Genomic DNA, 23371 nt, shown 5'->3' with positions numbered 1-23371 from the left:
CAAAACAGGTCACAGATGTATTTTAATGCAGCAGTTCAGCTTGACTGGACAGTGTCCGAGACTGCCTAGATTCAGAACAGGCTGATAGCAGCCTACACAGCAGCTGCAATTACATCTGCCATACAGATGAATCTCACTTGTTTGTGGGTTCTCCTCCCATACAATTTCATTTCCAGTTCCAACTACTCTCCTTTCTTTTATAAGAGCTGTGACCACAATCAGAATTCAGCCATTCATTCCTCAGCTATTTTGCAGTACTTCCAGCAATGTGCAAGGCAAGATAAAGATGCCAGATACTATACAAACAGTAAAGGGCAGAAGTTGGAAGAACCTGGAAATACTAAGAAATTCCACAAAGGGAAAATTAACTGGAGAAAATACAGGTAGCCTAAAGGAAATAGGAATTATATTCCTTGTTCCTTGAAGAACATAGCTACTCTGGGAGGGAAAGGATGGAAAAGGTATTGATCAAAGTTCCTGATGAGAAGGCAAGATAAGCCACAAGAGATTTACTCTGTATATTTGTATGAACAAGAAAAGAGGTGTTTTTCCATTTTGTTTTATTTCAATGCTTTTACATGTATAAAATATACTTAAAATACTTTATATTAAAATTAGCAAATGGTTTGCTTCTAAAAAAACACCATAATCTCTTTGTGAGTGACTGCACAAACATGTACCTCTGATGCAGCTTTCTGACCTACAGCAAGCTGACTGAAGCGTTTGTGGTGTCCATCAGATCAAACACATTAGAGAGGAGTTTCCTTTCCTCAATATCCATCCTGCTGATTCAGCTCAAAGTGGGAGGTACAGCCTCTCACTCAAGCTCCAATGGCAATGGGTTTATAGCTACCTCCCCAGTCACAGTTTGGAACCATGTAAGTAAACCAGCATTCAAATTCACTAAGAAACATTACTCCTGGTGTCCAAACTGTCTCACTATCTTCCCACTCTCTTTTTTCAGTTCCTCAATGTGAGCATTTAGGCACTCCAGGATGTGCTGGGATCTTAGTTCTTCTTCTTCCAGGTATCTTGCAGCTATCGATCCAACTGAAGCTGTAGGCAGGGGACACTAAAAGGAAACAAAGGAATATCAGGTATTCTCTCATTCCGAGTTTCAGTCAGAAACACTACTGATCTGCAAACCACACAACTAGATATGCTTCTAAAGGGCTCTTGTGTCATTCCTGTCTTATTCGACAGACTAAGCACTCAGTTCTTATGCTCGTATCATAGGTAAATGTCCCTCTCAACAGTCTCCAACCAACAATGAAAGCCTCCCAAGCCTTTGCCAAAACTGCAGGGAGTAAAATCAGTACCTCAGCACACATAACTTTTCCATTCCAGTAGTTCCCCTCTCTAAGGCCCTGGGGGACTAGAGCTGAACAGAAACAAGCTCTCCATGTGCCTAAATAACTGTTGCACATCACAGGTGGAACCCTGACTCCAGAGGTATCAAATAGGAATTGACTGGTTACTTAGGGGAACTGGAGTTTCACTTCAATTACCAGCCTCTCCACTTCAAATGAGAGGGAATGACATGGCATGTGCAATCATAGCGTAACTCTAGAGAAGGTCACTACAAAATACCAAGGGTTTTGTCCTGGGTGTGTTAGTCCTGCCTCGCACTTAAGGTCTACATCTTGTTCCTCATCTTCATAAAAATCTCAGTGAGCAATATCACCTCAGAATATGGGTTCCAGGGAAGGGAAAGAACTGCCAGACTGGACCAGCACTGGGGATATCTCTGCTTTCTTTCATATACCTCCTCTTCTTCCCTGAAATAATGGGTTGCTGGTACAATCCCACAGGGGAAGTACAGACCAAACTCCCATCGCAGCTCACTGAACACCACTTCAGTTCAGCTAGCAATGGTCAATAAACTATCCCAGATTCTTTCCTTTACAGTCAAGAACTATTCCGGCTACTCACATCACTGACCCACAAGTTCTTAACTTACAAAAATAACATTGTAAACTAGGCTTAATTTACGAGTCGATGAAGAGAAGCTTCCTGCACAGGGGCTGGCAGGTGAATTAGAAAGCTACTAAGGGGCTGCTTTCCATTACAGAAAACTTGCCTCAGTGTCTTGGCAAGAGAACGTAACCGGTTATTTTCAAATCCTGGAGTCTCATGGTTTTCTGGTCTTTTATCAACAGCCAGGAACAAAGAGAAGCGGAAAAAAGCAAATCTCTCCCACCCCACTATTACCTAATGATGAGAATTCTCCTCTTAATGTTAAAAGAACTGACTTAAAGACACTGGAGCCTGACCATGAGCAGGGAGTCCCAGTCAACACCAGGAGAAATATTTGCATTTCCTCAGAAACCTTATTTCTACCTCTCAGACAAAAAGCAGCACATTCTCTTCTACTAAACATCAAGCCCTAGAGCTTCTCAGACCCTGAAGTGGAACTGTTCGCACTTCAATGCCAATCCTGCAGTCTGAAGAGTTTCCATTTAGAATATTACAGTTCCCTAAGCTCCCAATGTTTGTTTTCTGGACATGCCCACAAGCTACTTTAGTCTTGAAACAATCAAGACCTATTCTTGGTAGTAAACCTCGTCAAAATCTACAAACCTGACATGCCTCTGCTTATCTATGCATCAGCCTTAGAGACTTTTCTCTGGGCTCCCCACAAAATAGCTATTGTCACTGCTAACAACACACAACCAGAGGAGAAAATACTCCAAAGACTGCTAGTAGCAACACATCTGGAGCAAGGATCAGCACCCAGGATTCTCCCCTCCCTGAACTACTACAGCCCTGTCTGACCCAGGGTATGACAGTTACTGTCAGTGACCCTCTTCCATTCCCCTCCCTGCTCAAGTCAGTCTACAACCTAGTCATTACAGGGTGTACTGGGATATATGGTCTTAAACACCACAAGCAAGAAGTGATCGAGTCCAAATTTCCTGTATCTTGGGCAAGTGCTCCAGCAACTGAGCTGAGGTAAAAGGTCAGAGAAGGTGCCAACACTGCTCCCTACTAAAAAAGTATAACCATCGACTGGGAAAAATAATAGCCTTCCCTTGTGCAGTGAAGCACTGATTTCAGGCTTTCCTATCAGCTGGCATAAGTGGCTTTAAGTTCAGTATGATGACTACCGCAGTCCCATTCAGAGGGGTCAAACTCACCCCGTGCATTACAGTGAATGCAGATGTGCAGCACCAGCTTTCAGATTCACCCAGAAACTGTATGTTGAAATACTCAGCACTCTACATACACTCTGAGCCTCTACTACAGACCCAAGCCAAAAGCTGAAGCAGAATTCTGATGTGACAAAAGCAGTTCATGGTACACACTGATGTACAGCATCAGTACGGAGAGAACCATGAGCTTCTGGAATTAGCTTATCAGTTAAACCAAACACAAAGCCCTTCCCCAGAGAGTTCTGAATAATAACCACATGGCTCCCACTGTCCAAGTATTAACCATCCAGCAGTGGTTTTTCCTCCCTGTTTAGTTTGATGTATGCCTAAAGAATCATATCCAGCATGTAGCCAAACCATACATTAAAAAATCTGGCTCCTTTTACCAGATGAGAACCCAGCTATATTCTCAGCTGTTGAATAGCAACCAGCTTCTATACAACTGCTTACCAAAGGCACAGATTCTCTCTGATCATTTGAGATGGGCTGCTTAGATGCTTCATCTGCGAAATCTTTGTTTCCATCCAGCACATGGAGCAAAGAATCCGTTCCCAGCAAGGCGCCCAAAGCAAGTGACTCCATGCAGTTCTTCCTGCTGGTTTGGGTGGGCAGCTCACCCGTCTCAGAGGTCACAGTTCCTATTTCAGCAGCCCCCCATCGCTGGGGCTCCCCTTGATGATGCTGAATAGTCCCATCAGGCTTGTGATGCATTCTCTCTGCTTGTTCATCATGTTTGTGCTGTGCTTCCCCAGTTGTCCTAGAAGGCAGGTTTGAACACATTAACTGTTTGACAGTTTGCCTCTTAGCAGCTGAACTTCAGCAAAAACTTGCACAGAGATAACAATTAACATAAAGGTTACTAATAGCCCTGGCAATCCAAACTGGCTCGTTTCCATAGGACTTCCAGATGCGCATCCAGTCTCTAGGGAGTTCTCTCTCACTCTTCTGCTATTTTAGATACCAAAAACTACAGTCTGCACATCCTAGTACTGCAAAAGAAAGGAGCACAGCCACCTGGGCCAAATCTAATCCCTTCACCAAAAAGAGCACATACTGCTTCTCAATCAAAGAAAAAGGCAAAGGCAGTCAAAAGATAGTCAAATACTAGCTGGCTTTGCTAGCTGGGACTAGCAAACCAGCTGGGACTAAAAGCTATTGCACTACTTAAAGCATAAAGGCAGATTCCAAAACACTCCTTTGTGTTCTCCCATATGTGCTATGTGCTGGAGATAGATACTATACATAAAGCACATCATCAAAAACCCACACATCCCCATGCCTTCTGTTCTCCTTCATAATAAGGAAGCAGCATCCTTGGGGTCATGCAACACTCACCTGTACTGCACATCCCTGGCCTCAGGCTCTTTGTCTTGCACCTGCTGAGCAGTGCCCTCAGGTTCATCCTGGCGGACCTGCCAAGTGAGCTCCAGTTTTGCTCTGGCCTCTGCTAGATCCTTCTGCAATTGCTGGTTCTGAGATTTTAATTTATTTAGTTCAACAGCATAGTCTTCACTGAGTGCTCTTAGGGTGACCTCTTTTCCCTAATAGACAGAGAAGGGCTGAAGTCTAAACTTCTGATTTGCAAGACACCATAGTCAAATCCAGAGCAAAGGCCATCAAGTGATTCCTTAAGGCATATCGTCTAATCCCAATTTTGACTGGCAAAATTTTCAAGGCTTTCATATGAGCAAATCAATTATATATGCCTTATTGTGTCTGCATCCAGACACGCTGTGCTGATCTGCCTAGAAAAGGAATTCTCTCTCATCACTGGATGCTTTTAAAAACAGGAAAATATAGACCAAGAATAGTTCAGATGTATCTGCCTCTGGCCTTGGGATAATGAGAAGGACTACATGACCTCGAGTTCTCCTCCAGATATACAGTCTACGATTCCCTCACTTAGCTAAGATGCAAGCCTCTCAGCCAAAGCTGGGAACACTCAGGTGGCACCCCCAGTAAACTGTCTCAGTCCGAGCAACTCTCCAGGTATCAGAGTAGCACGCTCTGCCAGATACTTCCTACGGGTGTAAAGAAACACATATCCCAGTGGCTTAGCTGTTGATAAGAAGTAACCACTCTCAGAGAGAAACTACCTTCCATGTGATCTACCAGCAAAGCTGTTTGCAAGAACAATTCTAGATCCCCTCACTCAAATTAGCAAAGGCCTACGGTAACAATTACGAAAGGCTGTGCATACGCCTCCCCACCTGGGATGACCCGTAGCCCTTTAGAAACTTTCACTGGTAAAAGAGAATTATTTTTTTCTTTTTGAAACTCTGAACAGCTTGCTTCTCCCCATCTTCTCCTTACTAGGCTAGGTGGATATAATTTCCATTGTTTCTACTCCTGTGACATTCCCACTTTCTTTTTGCCAATTTAGATGCTTAATTCATTCTCATCACTGCTGTATCTAAGATCTCTCCAAATGTGCATTAGGAGAACCTGGCCAAGATAGGTAGCTCCTGTGCCATGGGGCTTTTTTTAAAAAAAAACAAACCCAAAAACAAACAGATTTCTTGCTTTGCACTTTGATATCAAGTTTTTCTAAGTCAGGCAGGCAAAAGCCCACCAGGCACTTCAAGCAGAAAGTAATGGGCCTTAGGTCATTTCAGTCTCAAATCAGCCCTCCAGAAAGCTTTGTTTTTTCTCCATCTCACCAGCCACAAGGTTTTGTTCAACACTTTCCCAAGAACTTGGCACATTTGACAATCACCCCAAACTAACATTAAGAGCTGAGTATTTCCTTCTCACAGATCTGACAGGATAAAAACTCTGATGATATATTCCCATTAGGTTTTCAGCTGTCTGAATCCAGTCCTTGCCCCCTGTGAGGCATCCATTCTGGTTTATATGAGAGAGAACTTGCAAACTAGCCATTTCTTCCTTCACGCAGGCACTAAAATCAGCTACATTCAGGGTATTATTCCTGCCAAGACTGCACCTCTTCCATGCAGGCTCCCCTTCTCCCCTCTGCACGAGCTGCCCTCATTGAGCCTCAAGAGTGCCACATCAGCAGGAGCCCACCACAGTGCCCCTTCCCGGCACATTGCCCCAAGGCATCCAGCCCATATTCCCAGGCTGCAATCTGCCTGTGGAGAGCAAGGGACAGCCCTGCTGAATGGCTCCTCACCAGGAGGGGAACATGCTCTCAACCCAGAAATTGCAAGGACCAGAGCAGTTACAGCTCGAAGACAGGTCAAAAGGACATCAGAGATTTAGAATCAGAGGTTTGAGGTAAACTGGCATAAAATGGAAATGTAACAAAATGTACTAAAAACCATGGGCCAGACCCCATGGAGAAGAAACTGAGATGAGGGCTCCGTTTCTGTAGTTCTCCTCACTACTCTGTGACTGAACAAGACATTCAGTATTTCTGGGCCTTATTTCCTCACATAACGCCCCTTTTGCTTGGGTTTTAAGTTCACTGAACTCTACCAAGCATTTTGAGAGGCCTAGGCAAAGACTATTACGGTTCCCAGGCAGGGGACACACAACGCTAGCCCCTTCCCATCTCCGCTCCCTAATGCATACCTCTAGCATACCGCACTCTGTTTTTTCCAGCATCTCTGAGAGATGACGGTTTTCCAGCCTCAAGGTTTCCAGCTGGACCAGAATTACCTGAGGAGACAGAGGCAAACAACAAGCTCAGAAAAAACAACACAACACAACACATGCCCACAACACCCTACAGGCATTTTCCACCCGCAATTCAAGCATGAGTACAAGGCAAGGTTTGGGCCATTAGTTCTGCAGAGACCCTACAGAGAAGGCCATACAAATAACCATGCACAGTCGTTTACTTTAGTTTTCAAAGATGTCATCATGCAGGCCTAGTTAACATGAGTGATCTCAAAGAATTCTGTGGGACTGCCAGTTACAGGTTTGAAAAGAAGCAGCAAGACAGATTCAGTGAACACCATAAATTAGAAGATTTCATCAGAAGGGTCTCAAAGTCTTTGTTCAAAGTCTGAAGAGAGAAGGAAACTATTAACAAGCTAAAAACTAGGGTGGTATTCCAAGCCTTCAGATCCCTTAAAGAGACAGCATAAGAGTCTTCTGCCTTTTTTACCCTGTGCTCCACCGCTTTCCTCTCTGCTCTTTCAATTTCTGTTCTCAGCCGTTGTTCTAGGTCTGATGTGGAGCCACTTGCAGACGCAATTGTGATGTCCCGCTGGTGTAACTCTTGTGTCAACCTGGAGATTTCCCTTTTCATCCCTTCTAGCTCGCTGCTGTGAGTTTGTTCAGCTTGAGAGAGCTGCTCTTTCAGCTGGAGGAAGATATGCACACACCACCCATGAGCTTTTGAAAGACGTTTCAGCAAAAAAGCAAAAGTATTGCACATGATAACGTGAAATCTAAGTACTGGAAAACAAAAAGCTCTATGTCACAAGCCCTCTGTGCATGCTTGTCCTTCTTGATTGAAAACCACCTCATCTCAGTCCTTTTCCACACCATAAACTGCCAACTGGGACAAGACCTAAGTTATGCTGTGGAGTACTCGAGAAGACCCATAATTGATCAAACCACAGTCTCTTTTGCTCACCATTCTACCTCCATGGCCAACAACAGACACCCAAGGGTTTACCATCACTGGGCAAGCACCATAACACTTTCATAATATAACCTTGCAATTTGCCACTCTGCCTTCCTGAGGCAGAGATGGTATCTTTAAATAGCTCTAGCCAGACTTTTCTTCCACTAATTTGTCCTAAGTCTTCTGAATCGATATCAGCTTGTCACAACTAAAGCCAACCCATGGCAAACTTCCACAAGCTAGCTATGCACAGGGTAAAAATATACCTCTTTATTTTCATAACTCCATTTGATGACCCATAGTCCCTGCATTATGGGAGAATAATCACTCCCTATTTACTTTCCACATGACAGGCATGATTTTATTTTTAGTATGTTCAATCTCATTTATCTCTTTTCCAGTTTGGTAAGTCCTATTCCATTCAGCTGTTCCTTGTATAAAAAACACTCCATCCTTTTGGTCACCTTTTTCCATATCTTATCTTGTTTTACTCAATCCTTTTTGAGATGGCAGACCTGAATTGCATATAATATTCTGGTAGGCACACCATATATTTATTCAGTGGCATAACAGAACAACAACACAGCATAATTTCTTCCCTAGTATTGCATTCCATTAGCCAGAAATATTAGCTACCCAAACCTCCAGGATTTTTCTGAGAATTACAAGCATTTTAGAAAACTGAACCAGATGATCTCTGCCTAGCCATGTAAATACTATACATATGGTGATTTATCTCCATGTTACCTCAATGCCTCCCAAGTATATAAAATAGAAACAACCATAATAAATCTCTCTTTCCTCCCTAGCAGCCTGTAGGAGATTCATTTATTGTGTGGCTGTTTAAATGTGTAACCAAGCATGCATCTCTGGCAAGATCTGCACCTCTGTACATTCAGAATAAAGAATGAAAGATTTTCACAGAAGTGAGGTTTTCCACTCAAGTCCAACAAGGTTTCTACTCTAACCATGCACCAGTGAAAGCTCTCACACTAACTGATCTAGACCATTATTAAAAGTCAAGCCTTTTGGAGGGCATGCCTCCCTTGGGTGTACAGAGCACTAGGGTGAGGTTCTCACGGCAGACGAGCTGCTCCATTTCTTCCAGACCCTGGTTCATGTCTAAGTATCAAGCCTGAAACAAACTCCCTTATTCACATATGGACGAGAACACATTTGAAGCCCTGTCTCAAGTGTGATAGGTCATTATTACAGCAAAACCCATTCCCTCCCTGTTTTTCATCCTGTTGGGAGCCTGTATTAGGCTTAAACTCAGAATTCCAGGCCTTCATTTCTTTGCGTATTTGTCCCTCCAGCACTAATTCAAGTATCTCCACACTGTAGAGAAGTACTGCATGATGTAGGGGTAGGCCTAACAGATGCTCACAAAGTAAACCACACAGCCATGTATAGAAACCTGCAAACCCATCCTCTCAACTCCTCCTCTGTCTGATCTGCTGCTTACCCTTCAGCATATCACTGCCTCCACAACACTCCTGGCCTTTGATCCCATTTAGAGCTTTGCTAACTGCACACTGCAGTCTCTGCTGAGGCACATGACACACACAGCAACAGCTAACTCCACAAGTGCCTTTCCCACTCTCCAGGAACAAAGTGACATTACCTTTTTAATCTCTGCCTTTGACTCAGTATGGTGTTCTTCCATTGACTGCAGCTCTTTGATATTCTCATCCAGCTCTTCACTCAGCTGTACACACCTTGCATTTGAAGACACTAGGCTGGGTGCCAAATGTAAAACTACAGATTAGTAGAATACCCCAAGAAGGAGGACATGGTCAGAGAAACTTTGATCTTCCAAGCAGACTCCTATGTCTGTCATAACAGAAACTGGACTCTTAACCTAGAAGTTCCTTACCAATCCTTTGGTTTTGTTTACCAAAATAATTTCAAAGGAGATCAGGAAACTGATCTAACAGATAATAGCTGTTTCTTGTTTATTTCTTTGCCATTCTAAGATTACAAACTTCCCATGCAAAATTAGTCTGAAAACTACAAACTCAGAGAGGAAGACTTGTTTATAATTCTTATTTCACAGTAAGGTCTAGATCTGGTTCTTACCAGCTGACTAACAAAGACTCCTTAACCTATTACCAGTGAAGGTGCTAAGCCTAAGCAAGCTAAAACACTGAAAACACCCACAGTGTGCAGTGAAAAGCAGCCAACCAATTAGCAAAACAGTCTCACTATTAAACTGCAAAATGAATAGCATTTGATTTCTTCAGCCTTTTGATATTTAAAATAAGCCTACAAAAATCAGTGGGACTGGTTAACTTGATGAATACAATATATTAGGTATTATATTATTATCCAAGTTTCATTGCACATCCAGGGGAAGCAAGCAGTCGGCTACCTGTTCTCAAGGTGAGTCACTTCTGACTGTAAGTGCTGTTCCTTCTTCTGGGCAACATCCAGCCGCAGTAGTATATGCTCCAGCTCCAGCCCGGGAGAAGACAATTGTTTCTCTTGCAAGCGTTCCTCCAAGGCCCTAAGCAGAGATATGAACTTTAATCTCAGCACAGAAAAGTCATGTCTGAGTTCACTAATATGGGGAACATAACCACCATTTTCTTGGAATTCTCTGAAAAATACACAAAACCCAACACTAGGTGACACCTGTGTGCATTGTGAATAAACACACATACCAGCTGGATGACAGCCCCCTATTTGAGTTCAGGCTGATTAAAAAAAGACTACATCCTATTTTGATGTTGGCCTCCCTGATCCAGACAGTCTCCCTGCCATTAGCAGACATCCAGCTTGCAAGAAACCATGTGGCTGTTAGGTAACATACACCAAAACCTTTTGACATGGCCATCAGAACCCTATAAGCTTTTGCATGTTGCCAGTGCAAAAGGCGAAGGCCAAGATGATTTTGTCACATACGTAGTTACTTTACCAAGACCCTAATCTGACATCATTAAATCGGTGAGAACTTTCACCTATATTAATAAGCACAGTATCAAATCCTGAAAGGCCTCCAGCACTTGACTGAAAATGCCTGGGGGGAAAAAAAGCTGAAAAGCTCAAAAGCCCTGTGCTGCCTCCAGAAACCTAGCTGAGTAGAAAGCTGATTCCTTCCACACTCTTCATTGAGTATCAGTTGATTTCAAAAGCAATGCAACTTGGCAAATGCTGCAAGGAAGCACAACACTTGTGAGAAATTACAGCATACCATTCTATATATCAACCAATACAGATCCAGCTGTATGAAAATGCTTCTACCATCCTCAGTGGGAGAACCTGGAATATAGCTCTGGATTCAAGAGCATAAGTACCAGTGAGGCACAGATGCTACCTGATGAGGAGTTCTTTTGTGCAAAGAGTTTCAGTCACCCTGGCCAGCTCTTTCTGTAACTGTTCCTGGTGCAGCTTGGAGCTGTCAATGAAATCTTCCTGAGATTGCAGCGTGGCTCTAAGTTCCATCTTCTCATCCTGTAGCACCTGCATGGGAGGCAGAAGGAATGACTGTTGCAAGATGGACCAAATCAGTTTGTTGTAGGGCGAAGAGAGGTTGATCAGATTTTTAAGGAATCCTTGGAAATACTGCAGAGCACCACATGGGTACAAAGCCAGCCTTGAGGCCAATCAGGAACTTTACAAAGGCTCTAGAAGGAGATGGGAGCTCTGGAATGAAGAGCCTTCCTGCTACTTCTCCCAAGCACTGCTTTATATTTAGTTTCCAACAGTTCCTCCACTGACCTCTAACATTTTCTTGGATTGCCTTAATTCTTCTTGAACTCTTTGCTGATCTTCCAGAATCATTCGATTGTTTTCAGTCAGGTCATCCACTCTCATGTTAAGCCTCTCCACCTCCAACTCATTGGCACAGATAGCATCGTTGGCCCTCTCCAGCTTGCTGGTTAAGTGCTGGATTTCCGATCTGCTAGCCAGCTCCACTGACTCCAGAATCTGCTTCCGATTGGCAAGCTGAGTCTGCTAAGAGCAATTGGTTTGCATTCATTCAAAACAACTACTGTTTTCTTTGTGTAACAAGTCACATCCTCAAAGTAAGCAACACTACCTTTCAGCGAATTAGGGAAAGTATTGTTCCAGGATTACACAATGGGTAAAACTTCTGAAGGCAAACAGAATAGAAAAGAAAAAAAAAAAAAGGGGGGAGGGAGCCCTCTGATTCCAAAAGGGGTTCAAAGAGAATCTGGGAAAAGGAGATCTCAAGTCACTCAAGTTGTCCAAGCATGAACTGTCTAAGAACAAAGCTGCCTACTATTTTTTGCTCTAAGGCTAGAACAGGAGAAACGGCAGCATGTAAGAAGGTTTGCAAATACCACACACAAGCTAAAGATTACCCAATTGTTAATTCCACACCAGGACAGAAAGCAGCTCTTGGAGCACAATGAAAAAAAAACAAAACAAAAAAACACAACCACCAAACAGATCAAAAACCAAACTGGGTGTAACAGTCAATTATGTTTTGCTTTATGCAGTAAATATCTGGTTCTAACAACTTGTGAGAATGCTCACTTTGAATGTTTCATTGTTTTAATGGCAGACAAAAAAAAGTTATAAGGAACATAATACTAGCAAACAATACATGCTCTATTATTTATAGGCACAATACTTTATTTCATAGCATTTCTTTCCATGTAGCTAGCTGATGAAATTTAACAAGCCAGCTCTCATATAAGCGTCTAAGAATATTGACTTCATATATTCCCTTTTTGTATAGTACCTTATAATTTTTAAAAGCTGAAACAAAATATTTGAGTAGTCCTTTAGCCCCAGTTTCTAAGAGTAGCAATTCCTGCCAGCTTCTAAATCACCACATGCCTTGATTTATTGCCTGACATATAATGCCTTATAACTGAGAAAACTATAGGAACTGTGCATTTGGAAGACTATGGTATAATTTTGATTACAGTCTTTTCATTATTTGAATAGTCATGACAGAAAAGGTAATCAGGAGGGGCAAGAGTTTAAAGTACAGCCTTTCTCCACCCAAGAAACCAGAGTATGAAACTACCTGAATATTTATTTCTGTATTAAGAAAACATTTAAGCTATCTCTTATTTCCAGCCACAGAACATGCAGGACAGCACAGAATTCCAAGTTTCACCTGTTGACTTTAAAGGCTGCAGGTGCTACAGGAAGGTGCTCATCACTGGGTAAGAATGACAGGCTTCCCTAAGCTGCACTGAAAGATGAGGGGAAGCCAGCTGAAAGAAGAGAAAGGGGAAGCACTCCATGGTGACAGATCTCAGCTTGACCTTGTGCCAGAAAAACAACCAAGCATACAAAATGCATAGAAACATCCAAGGCAAAAATTTAGCACTTTCATGCTGGGCTTTTCAAAGAAATTGAGGATTCAGGCGGTCTGTTCACAGTACCTACGCACCTAAGTCATCTATACCGCTTAGGAAAAATCTCCCCAAATTCCTGCTTTTCTGCTGCACAGTAAGAGGAGTTCCTCTGCACTCCAGTATACTAGCCTGCACTCCAAGGACACATCTGTTCTCAGACAATTGAGCTATCAATGATACAAAGACAGCAGAGCAGCAAGACCTTCTGCTCAATGACTCTCTCTGCATTTGTAGATCTACTAGTGTCAGCCTCTCACAAAGCCCCTGTCAGAGCCAGCTTCAATCCTGTCATCACAAGCTTCCTCCTTGCAGGAGCTTCCACTCAAGAGCAACTCAGGAGCCCATTAAGTGTAAAGCCCCCAGCAAGAGCTTCTTATCAGTGTCTGCTGTGATTGTGTCAGTATGACTTCACAGCTGTGCTCTAGGTCAATTCATCTTGCTCTGCTGCAGCACCACTAACTCACCAAATGATTAGCTTTTCAGGAACAGCAGCCCCACTACTTGTTGCCTTTAAGAGACTTTAAAAAAAAAAAAAGGGAGGGCTGAAAACTGCTGTTACTTCAGTACTTTGCAGAAGTATCTGTCATAGGGGAAGACTATTTTCCAACATCATCCTCTGAGCTGGACCTACAAGGTACATATTTAGCTACTGGCAGGTACACAGCTTTGAACTAGACCACATGATGTAACAGCTATTTTAAAGTGTCATATGCTGTGGCCTCTGTCTCCTAGGGAAAGCTTCATCCTACTATCTTCTCTACTAATTGGAGGGGTGGAGGGGTGGCAGAGAGCACTGCACAAGGTTTATCTAACCTCTGTTGACAGACTCCAGATCTTTTTTTCCATACAGCACTTACACAAGTAAACCTTATTCCACCGGGACATTAAAAGTCATTTCAATGGCAACCTAAACTGGATTCAAGCCTGAGAGATTTCATTAGTCTCTCCCTCTTTCCCCCTCCCTCCCCTCCCACCTGCTGCCACAAACAAAACAAAAACTTTCAGCACGTATTAATTGTACCTGAATGAGCTCAGACTGCTCAGCCAAAGCCTTCCTCTGTGCTTCCAGCGATGCCACCTGCTGCTGGTAAAGCAAGCGCTGCTTCTCCCAGTCAAGTGATTTTTGACGAAACTCCTGCAAGCACAGCAGGGGTGGCTAGGAGCAGTACATCCATGCAGTTGACAAGAAGACCCCCTTCTAGTTCATATCCATGTTTGCTTTCTCTTTCCACCATATCCTCATGCACCTTTCCCCACAGCAGGGAAACCATTAGCCAGCCATTTGATGCACCAACTCAGCAGTATAAAACCCCTCACATACTGTGCTTGCTGTATTTCTTTCCCTCCCGAGTTAAAACGTCAGTGTCAATTATTGCTGTTTACAAATGTTAAGTGCTAACAGATTCATGGCTAGTTTCATGGATTTGCTGTCAGAGGCTTAACAATTCAGACTGGCTTTAGCTTCCAAAACATGCTGCTATTGAAATCACTAAGATGACAAGTATGAACTACAGAATTTTAATGCTAATCTCTGCTCCAGGAATTGGACACTACATCAGTCAGATGTGTTTGTTAGCCACATCTTCAGGGTACAGTAGAAGAAAACTCAGTGTGGTTGAGCTCAGCATAGCAGAGATTAAAAGATAAGACAGGGTTGAGAAGTAGTTTGACATGGAGCTCCCTCCTCCTCAAAGAAGTGAGATGACAACCTCACCACACTGGAATTCATTCCATTCACATAATTAATTACTCTTCCAGCATCTTCTTTCTTTTATTTAGTCTAAGAACAGCGGCATAGTTTATCCTGTGTACTCAGAGGCCCCAGTGCAGGAAACTGCCATTATTACACAAGCAGTTGAGAAGAGCTACACCTGGAGAGTAGATAGAGAGTACTTTTTAAGCATGATTCATGGTCCACTTCCTAATTGACTATTCAGTCACCAGTGAAGCCCAGAAAGTCAGTTAATACATACAAATTCTGGTTAGCACTTGCTTTTTCACTACATACCTCCAGCTTCCTGGTCAGTCGGCTCATTTCAAACTGGTCCTCCCCTTGTCTCTTGTTAGCTTCTCCTCTAGCTTCTCTTAGTTGTTTCTTCTGCAGCTTCTCATAGCTCCTCCTCAGCCTGGACAACTGCAAGGAATACAGTGAAAGAGACAACTTTGTTCAAGGCCCCAAGGCAAGAATTAAACAGCACTTTGAAAGAAGACACACAAAATGTCTTCACACAAACAATTCCCTAATCAAGGCCACACAGCTTGCAAGTGAAGACTTCTATTTGTATAATGAGCCTATTGTACCAACAGGATTGCAAAATATGCCAAGTTGTATAAGAGTAGCAAGATGCCACTGAAGTTGTGACATCAGCAGCTCTAGACCTCTATCTTACCACTGTTAAAACATGACTAAAATATTGATAAGATGGAGGGTTACATGTAGCTGTTAATGCAGCAAGAGCATGGTACCCCTCTCTCTGCAGGTGGCTCCCAGCCACAGTAATAGCAGGCAGTACCTGTGGTTGATCTCCTCACACAGAGGGGCACAGCACACCACACATGGAGTGGGGGGTAGTTCTACAAAGAGGTACAATTTCTTATGTCATTAAAATATACTTGTAAAGCTCAGGTGGGAACTGGAACTCTTCCGCTTAGCAGGAGAAGGAAGATTTGAGAATTGCCATTATACATAATATCAACACTATTTCATCTGTCATTTTCTGCTTAGATACACCATGTATTTCACAATGAGTGGAGAATGCCAACGGAAAATATCACTCCTACGCCTACTGCTAGAATGCTAAAGTCGTATCAGAAGCAGGAATGAGGAAAAGACTCTTGACATTTAGATGACCCTCTGTGCAAATAATCACTTGCAACTTGCACAGAATTTTCCATCTGATGAGCTTCCCCCAACTCAACTATTAAATAAAGAGTTTCCAAATAGCCACATGAATCTCAGAAGTCATCATTCGCATTTCACTGATGGAGAAAGCTAAGCCCATGGATGAACAGAAGGATCATGAGAAGAAAAAACATCTGAATCAAGACCTCATGCACTGGTCACAAAAGGTTCTCCAGAGCCCTGAGTCAGCAGCGTACTTAGGCACGTTCAGTGGGAATGGACAGACGTACAGGCTTACAGTTAATGTACGAACATCTTTTGCCAAACACATCAAGAGATTACAGGTTTATTCTTTCAACAGTCTCAGTGAGTTAGACGCTGTACCTGTAATTTTACTGGTAATGGTGGTAAACCAAGACAGAAAAAATTTCCCCAAACAGTACTAAGAACAGAAGACTGAGGAATATTGGAGCTTAATGTCATCTACGTTAATACTGTGTGGGTAAAATACCAACACATTGCAATTTTGGCCACAACACACACACTGTATTTTAGCCTTAGCAATTTACGCAGATCTGCCAATGCACCTCAGCTTTGCTTTGCAGCTTATCCACAATTCCAGTGGGAACATCTAGTGAATGAAGACTGTTAGTCATACTGAATAGTAAGGTGTTTTAAATGAGGACAGATGCCTTCTGTCCTCAAAGCAGAGACTACCAAATTAATTTAACTTATGGCTTACAGTGAGCATGAACTAGGCCCAACCCTCCAGAGAAAACAGGTCAATACTCTACTAGCTGTTCATGCCATTTAACTCACTGCTACTGACAAGCAAGTGGAGACAGGCAAAGAGTTAAGGCATAAACATGGAATGCTGTTATACGACCTGCAGGACATTCCACATGTACCACCTTGAGGTGAATAAGAAGCTTTTTGAGATGAAAGCTCCGAAATTATTTTCAAAAAATATTTTCTAAGTATACTTTGTTTTTATTAAGTGTATTAAGACTAATATGCCTTGAGAGAACAAAATCCTTACGAACAAATTCAGAGTCAATGGAGGCAAAAAGAAAATGAGACTACATACCATTCTCATCTCTTCACCTCATATGATCAAGGCCAGTTACACCACCACCTTTTTAATTTCAGGAAATGCTGAAAGAGCAAACTGCTGCTTCCTGTAACCACGGCAACTTCAGAACAAGCACTACGGTGACTAGGATAGGCAAACACAGGACATTTTTGCCGTAAACTTATGCAGATGTCTAACACATGAAAACTGCACCAATACATTTACTACACATTTCTACTCCAACAGTTTTCTGTTTGTCACCAAGTTCCTCCGAATTGCAAAAAACAGGCCTAATGAAGCATAAAAATATTACTTTGTCTACACTTAATGCTCTTTTTTGTAAGAGCATAAACAATAAAAGAATGGGAAGTTTAAATGCCATGGTTTTAAAACAAAAGCAATGACACAAAATATTTCACCTATCAGATCATACATCAACTGGGAACTAAAAACCAATCTTCTCTTTTTGCAACTCACCTCCTCTTGAAATTTCTTCAGCTGTTGTTCATATTCTCTAACCATGTCCTGTTTAGCTTTTTCCATGCCTTCTACCTGGTGACGCAACATGCCAACCTGAATGAAGAGTTAAAAAGCAAATAAATAAAACAACAGAAGTGGACTTTATAGTCAGTAGGTACTGGAATTAGCTTTCATTTTATAAATATACATTATAGTAGGAGTGATAAATGACTATTAAAAAGATCCTAATTCTGCTAACAACTGCACATTTCAATGGAGTTACTCACTATGAATCAGATTAAGTCTATGCCTAAATCTTTGGTAGGCTGGGGCCAGAATTGTTTCTATTCTGGTCTCTTGTTTTGAGCCAGTTTCTGGCTTTCATGTTTGGGATGAAACCAACAGTTTGGGCTTGTGTCAAAAGGCTATTTTTATCTGGCATTTTCATCAAATTCTTCATAAACATGCATTATGATTTCAACCTATCTACCAAGAGAAAAGATGACCATGTCATTATCTTACTACACTCGGGTGAAGCAGAGATTCCAAATAATACATGGACATGAGGGGGACACAGAAAGAAATGGGGCTTTGAAACTCATGGGGAAGACTTCCCTTACATTGATTCAAATACTCCTGTGACTCATTTTTTAGTTCCCCCCCCTACTCCCACCCCATCTTTTTCACATCCGCAATCCAAAGTGGCCACCTTTCTAACTGTAGGTCCAAAGGACAGCAAGCCAACAAATTAAAAGAAATCATAACAGAAAATTCATATGAGTAAACCAAAAGCATGAATATACTCCAGTAGTGACTCTAACCATAGTTTACAGTTCAGTTTTGAAATCAATGTTTGCTTTTGGTGGTAATTTCAAAAGTGTCTTGAGAAAACACAATTGATAATAACAATGCTAACCTATAGGATAAAAATGACAGTTCTTGCAAATGAAAATCCTGTGGCATGACTCCAGATTTAATAACCCTGTAACAAAGACATTAATTCCAAAACTTGCCATCCAGCCCAGTAGAAGCACCTGACCGCATTAACAAGAAACTACAGAGTTCTTAACCCACTGTTGCTACAGCCTGTCACATTTCCCTTTATTTTACTAGATTCCACACCAAATTACTAAAATCTACAGCAATACTTGGGTAATTCTGAGGATGTAAGAATAGCTATAGTATAGTTGTACAGGCACCCAAAAAACCCAACTGCTTGTGCAGTTATCAGCTGGCTTTCGACCCAAGAAGTCAAAGCAACTTCCTTAGAAAGCTGCCAAAACACAGTTTGTAGCAAAGAGTCTGCCAAAAGATAGGACACAGCAGCTATAAATATAAGGACAAATTTTAAACACTTTCACAAAAAGTGAATGTGGCTAGATCTTAAGATATAGCCACCCAGACTCCTGCCGGTTTCCTCTGATCCAAGAAAACATACATCAACTCATTTGCACAAGAGAAAGTTTATGGTCCACACCCTATGCAAAAACTTCACTTACTGATACTTCTCCACTGATACAGAAATTTGGTGCACTTCCCCCAAGCCTTTAATTAAAGCCTACAAAACCTGAGCTGCATAAAATAGTCCTTGGAGAATCTCCCAGCAATATCTTGGTGTAGCTTACACCACTAAATGTTCGTTCTACCAATGACTGCGCATTGCTGGGCTGTCAATTACTGTTGTATCCAGATTCAGCATCTCTGGGTTCTCTCTAGAAACTCTGACAATTCAGTCTGTGGACTTCCACCAACCCTTAGGGAGTTGATCACTTGACTTTGATTGAATTATGAATCAGACATCTTGTTCCAACAGGCTCCTTTGTAAATTCTATTCCTGATTTCCAATTATGAGACAGGCTCCTGTTTTGCTTAGCACAGCTATTTGCTAAAGTTAACCCCTTGCTTCGGCTTAGCATTTAAACATTAAAAAAAAAAAAATCAAAACTGATGAAACAATACCCAAAACACACGTCCATGCAAAGTCAAACTCTGAAATGTAGGTTCAGGCTTTATATTGTATTTGTAACATGTAAAACACACAGGTCAACACTGATAAGGAAACTATGAACCTGAAGCAGTACCTCCTTATATTTTTCCTGCAGAGCAGCCCTGGCAGAGGAAAGTTCCTGCTCTCGAACACTCAGGCAAGCTTCCAAAGCCTGTGTCTGTCCTTCCCATTCAGATTTCTTGTGAGCCACCATAATGTCGATCTGCTTCATCAGCTCCTGCAGCTCAGCCTCACAGGAAGTCAAGAACCCACTGCTGGAAGGGAAAGAGCTTGAAGTTACAAAGCAGGCACCACCCAACACAGGTCTAGTGTCCCATACCAACAAAGTCAGCAGAACAAACTGACTTGCACCAAAGGACCAACTCTGCACATGCAGTGCTTTGAACGCTATGCAAATTAGCTTGCAGAGAAATGTGTTTAATACTTACGCATTCATCCCATTCTCTAATGAAACATCTCACAAGTGGTATGTTCGTATCACTGGGCAGAGATCTAAATTTGGCAATGACCAGCGAAGAATACTTGTGAAATCCCAGTGAAAACAAATGACCTACACACTTTAAATGTAGGGGGGTTGTCTTCTATACAGAGAACCATTACAAGAACTTATAAACACTTATCTTTTGTCTCAGTACTATGCATTATCTAAGTAAACCGGAGCATGTTTTATCCTTATATTATCCTATGCCTTAATTGCTCTCCAGGCAGAGGCATTTTATACCAAGTTTCAGTCACCAGAGAAATCTTACAGCCAAGCTATCAGCTCCTGAAAACAGAAGTTTATCACAAATGCAGACAAACCCCTAAGTAGAGGGGGTTGGATGACAACATGATAATGAAGAATAAAACATTCGCAATCCATTGGGGAGAGCATGCTCCCTAGCGACGCTGCAATTTCTAATTTGGTGCAGTAATTATTGAAGTCAATTCAACTAACTCCTCTAAAACTTCACAAGCTGCTAAGCCAGGGACAATATTAAGTCTTGCAAGATACAGCCCTAGAGGACGGTGAACTCCATGATGATCTTTACCCCTTTAATTTGCCTGTCAAACAGGAAGCACTGAAAAGAAATGGAAATCAATAGGTTAAGGGATTGAAATTTCGCTGTTCCTCCAGAGCATATGCACACTTCACAACTTGGCAGTTTTTCTATAGGGAAAGATGCACTTCTTAAAGGAGCCAAGATCAGTTAAATTTGAAGTTCACCCTGTCCTGCGAGGTAGCCAAAAATTAGCAGCTATTATGCAAAGCAAGAACATTTCCTTCACAGCATCTGCTAATATAAAGCAACGTCTAAACTTGATTTCTGCAACCAGTTCTCTGTAGAAGATACGGTATCAGTAAACTTGAGTCACATTCTCAAAGATGACTATGAAAATGGCATCAGTAACTTTTGCTTCACACTTGTTTAACACATAAAACATTTTTTTCCATTATTTGCACTACAGTCTCTCTCGGGGATCCAAAAGTCTAGATACTTTCACCTAAGACATAACATTAAAGATTCTTCAGAGATGAATGGGACTCTGCAGTTTCAACACAAGCAGGAAATAATCAGATGTTTTCAATAAAAACAGATAACAAAGTCACATCTCATTAACCTTGCAAGGATGTTACAAAAAAAAATATTTATTCACACCTTTAATTACTACTGCTCCTGATGTTAAGATGGTAAGAAGAGTTTAGAACTACAACAAAAAAAAGAGGTAAGGTTTTCAGGAAGATGTAAAACTAAATTTCTAACAATTAAGGGATTATTGCAAAGCCAGCTCACCCAGTGACTTTGCTTCCGCACCAGCTGAAGGACACTGCACACTGTATTTGTCCACCAGCATGCGCTAGTGAACAAACTCCAAAGCCCTTATTTAAGCAACGGAAGCTTTGTCTGATACCAGAGGATTTGATTCTGAAGAGCGAAGGTTAATACTTAAATGATTTTGAATGACTCGTGTATACTGTTGCATACATACCTCCCCTGCCCATTTCTTTGCATTCCTTCCAGCAAAGCCTCCATCACCAAATCCTGGTAGCTTTAGCAGCTAGGAAAGTACAGAAAAGCAGCAGTCACTCATGGCAATGTACGAACAAGGCTACTTCTCCATCCAACTGCAGAACAAGCAGAAGTCCACAGAGGAAAGAAGTTAAAAAAATTACAATTAGCACATAATTACAGGTAAGGAAAACAATGGTCACCTTCATGAACTTACAAGACAAATATCTGCCAAATAAATGAAAACAGATTTTTCTACCAAAAAAAGAGACCCAATGCAACCATTCAGCACTATCAAATTGCAGTGATACAATCATGTGATCTAATAAATGGAATAACTCAAACAGCAGCAGTGAAAGAGAATCTGCCCGTTCGGCAAACGGACGAACTCAGCACACTGGGACTGGCAAATCTCCCATCTCCTGGGTGCACCAAACTGCAGAGGATCAGCAACATGCAGGGACTCCAAACAGGCCAGCCCAAAGGCCTCCCTGGGAGTTCAGCTGTATTTTAAAACACACACATACAGAAAATACGTATTTCACTGAGGAAAAAAAAAAATTCCTATCCCTATTCTGATAGTGTTTTGTCTCTCTTTGGTCCTGTCTGTGCTTAACAAAATTCAATCAGTATGCAAAACATCTTTGTTGTACTGCTGATGGCAGAGCTACTGAGGAGGGCAGATGAGCAGTTCCCTAGAGCTGCTGACAGCACTCCAGGAGAGTTCTCCAGGTGGCAACAGCGGACATCAGCCAGTAGCAACTCTTCTGTTTCATTCTAATCACACCTACACAGCGTTGATTTTCAGTGGGTAGCAGAGAGATTTCATTGTCCGCCACAGAGAACGTCTGCTAAAATTCAAAAAGAAAATCCGGAGAGGAATCCAAGTCCTTTATCAGCAGCTCCTTCCGTGAGAGGATGGGATCAGTTCAACACTGAAAGCTCTAGTGCCACGAGGAGCCAGACAGCATCTACTCTTGCTTCTGTTAGGCTTTAAGCAGGGTCCCCAAGGCAAGATGCCTGAATCTGCCAGCTTTGCATACTTGTCAGCTTACCCAGGGCTTGGGGGAAGAGCCTAAAAATCAGACACGTCTAGCCAGTTTTATGCTACATCAGGTTTGTTGACTTAGTATTATATTTTGACCTCTCAAGCTTGCAAGTCGCGATGTGCAAGTTACAGGCAACTGAGTAAAGACCCACACAGATACCAGCAGAGGAAACAACCTCTGCCATTAACCACAGTTGAAGCAACAAGAGCTGGCCTGTCACTTCTGAAATTGAAGAAAAAGGAAGTATTTGCAAAAAAAAGAGATAAAACATTTAAAAGTCAACAAGGGTTAGCATCCCAACTCAAGAAAGAATCGCAGCAGTCAAGTGGAGAAAATTTGACAATACGCATGAGGACTTAAGAATACTGCCCATGAGAAAAGATTGGGATTGTTTTGCATTTAAAAAGCAAAGTAGGATGCAATTTTAAAGTGTTGCTGGAAGTAAGCGTACAATGAACACAAAAGCACGACCCACGTTGCAGCAAGAACTTCCCAAAAGTTCCACTAAACCCGAGCTCAACCTGCCAGCCGCTGGAAATGCCATCTCCGGCTGTTCCAAGGCCAGGCAGGAGCCCGGTGGGAACCACCCCGACCCAGCTGGTGCTTCGCGGGGGCAAGAAGTGACCTGGAACGGCGTCCCCTCGGCGGGGGCGCCCGCCGCGCCACCCGGCCTCTCCAGAATAGCCTCCGGAAGACGCACCCTCATCCTACCGTGTTTTAATTCCTCCCCAACGGGAGCCTCGGCACTGAACAACCACTTACGATGTTTACACACACACCCCGAAGGGGAGCGTTTCGGCCTGCAGGCCGAGGCGCTGCCCGGGGCCCTTCCAGCCCCGCTCCCCGGGGAGAAGCCCCCGACACCCCGGGGCCGACCTGCGCTCCGGGCTCCCCGCGCCGCCCCGGTCGCTGACTGTGGGGC

At 42.5% G+C, this 23371-nt stretch overlaps 1 protein-coding gene across 1 annotated transcript; it reads right to left on the bottom strand.

Annotated features, from left to right (window-relative positions):
• Positions 1 to 595: 595 nt before the first annotated feature.
• CEP63 (centrosomal protein 63) lies at positions 596 to 21424 on the bottom strand. Its single transcript, XM_009284963.2, has 14 exons — positions 21381 to 21424; positions 19483 to 19663; positions 17420 to 17515; positions 15037 to 15162; positions 14050 to 14163; positions 11410 to 11643; positions 11006 to 11151; positions 10061 to 10195; positions 9314 to 9428; positions 7225 to 7422; positions 6687 to 6773; positions 4488 to 4693; positions 3603 to 3909; positions 596 to 1072 (listed from the first exon to the last, which is right to left on the bottom strand). Exons 1-14 carry the CDS (start codon positions 21422 to 21424, stop codon positions 914 to 916), a joined length of 2148 nt encoding a protein of 715 aa, XP_009283238.1. The 3' UTR covers positions 596 to 913.
• Between the last annotated feature and the right edge of the window lie 1947 nt (positions 21425 to 23371).

The sequence above is a fragment of the Aptenodytes forsteri genome, unplaced genomic scaffold (genome assembly GCF_000699145.1).
Source record: "Aptenodytes forsteri isolate BGI_AS27 unplaced genomic scaffold, ASM69914v1 Scaffold679, whole genome shotgun sequence".
Lineage (NCBI taxonomy): Eukaryota > Metazoa > Chordata > Aves > Sphenisciformes > Spheniscidae > Aptenodytes > Aptenodytes forsteri.
This window is presented reverse-complemented; position numbering and strand designations above follow the sequence as displayed.

Coding starts and splice junctions, on each gene's coding strand:
- CEP63 (XM_009284963.2), bottom strand. CDS start 21,424: ATGGAGGCTTTGCTGGAAGGAATGCAAAGAAATGGGCAGGGGAG. Junction 11,644..14,049: donor AGCAGTCTGAGCTCATTCAG/GTACAATTAATA, acceptor TGCTCTTAGCAG/ACTCAGCTTGCCAATCGGAA. Junction 3,910..4,487: donor GCCAGGGATGTGCAGTACAG/GTGAGTGTTGCA, acceptor CCTGCCTTCTAG/GACAACTGGGGAAGCACAGC.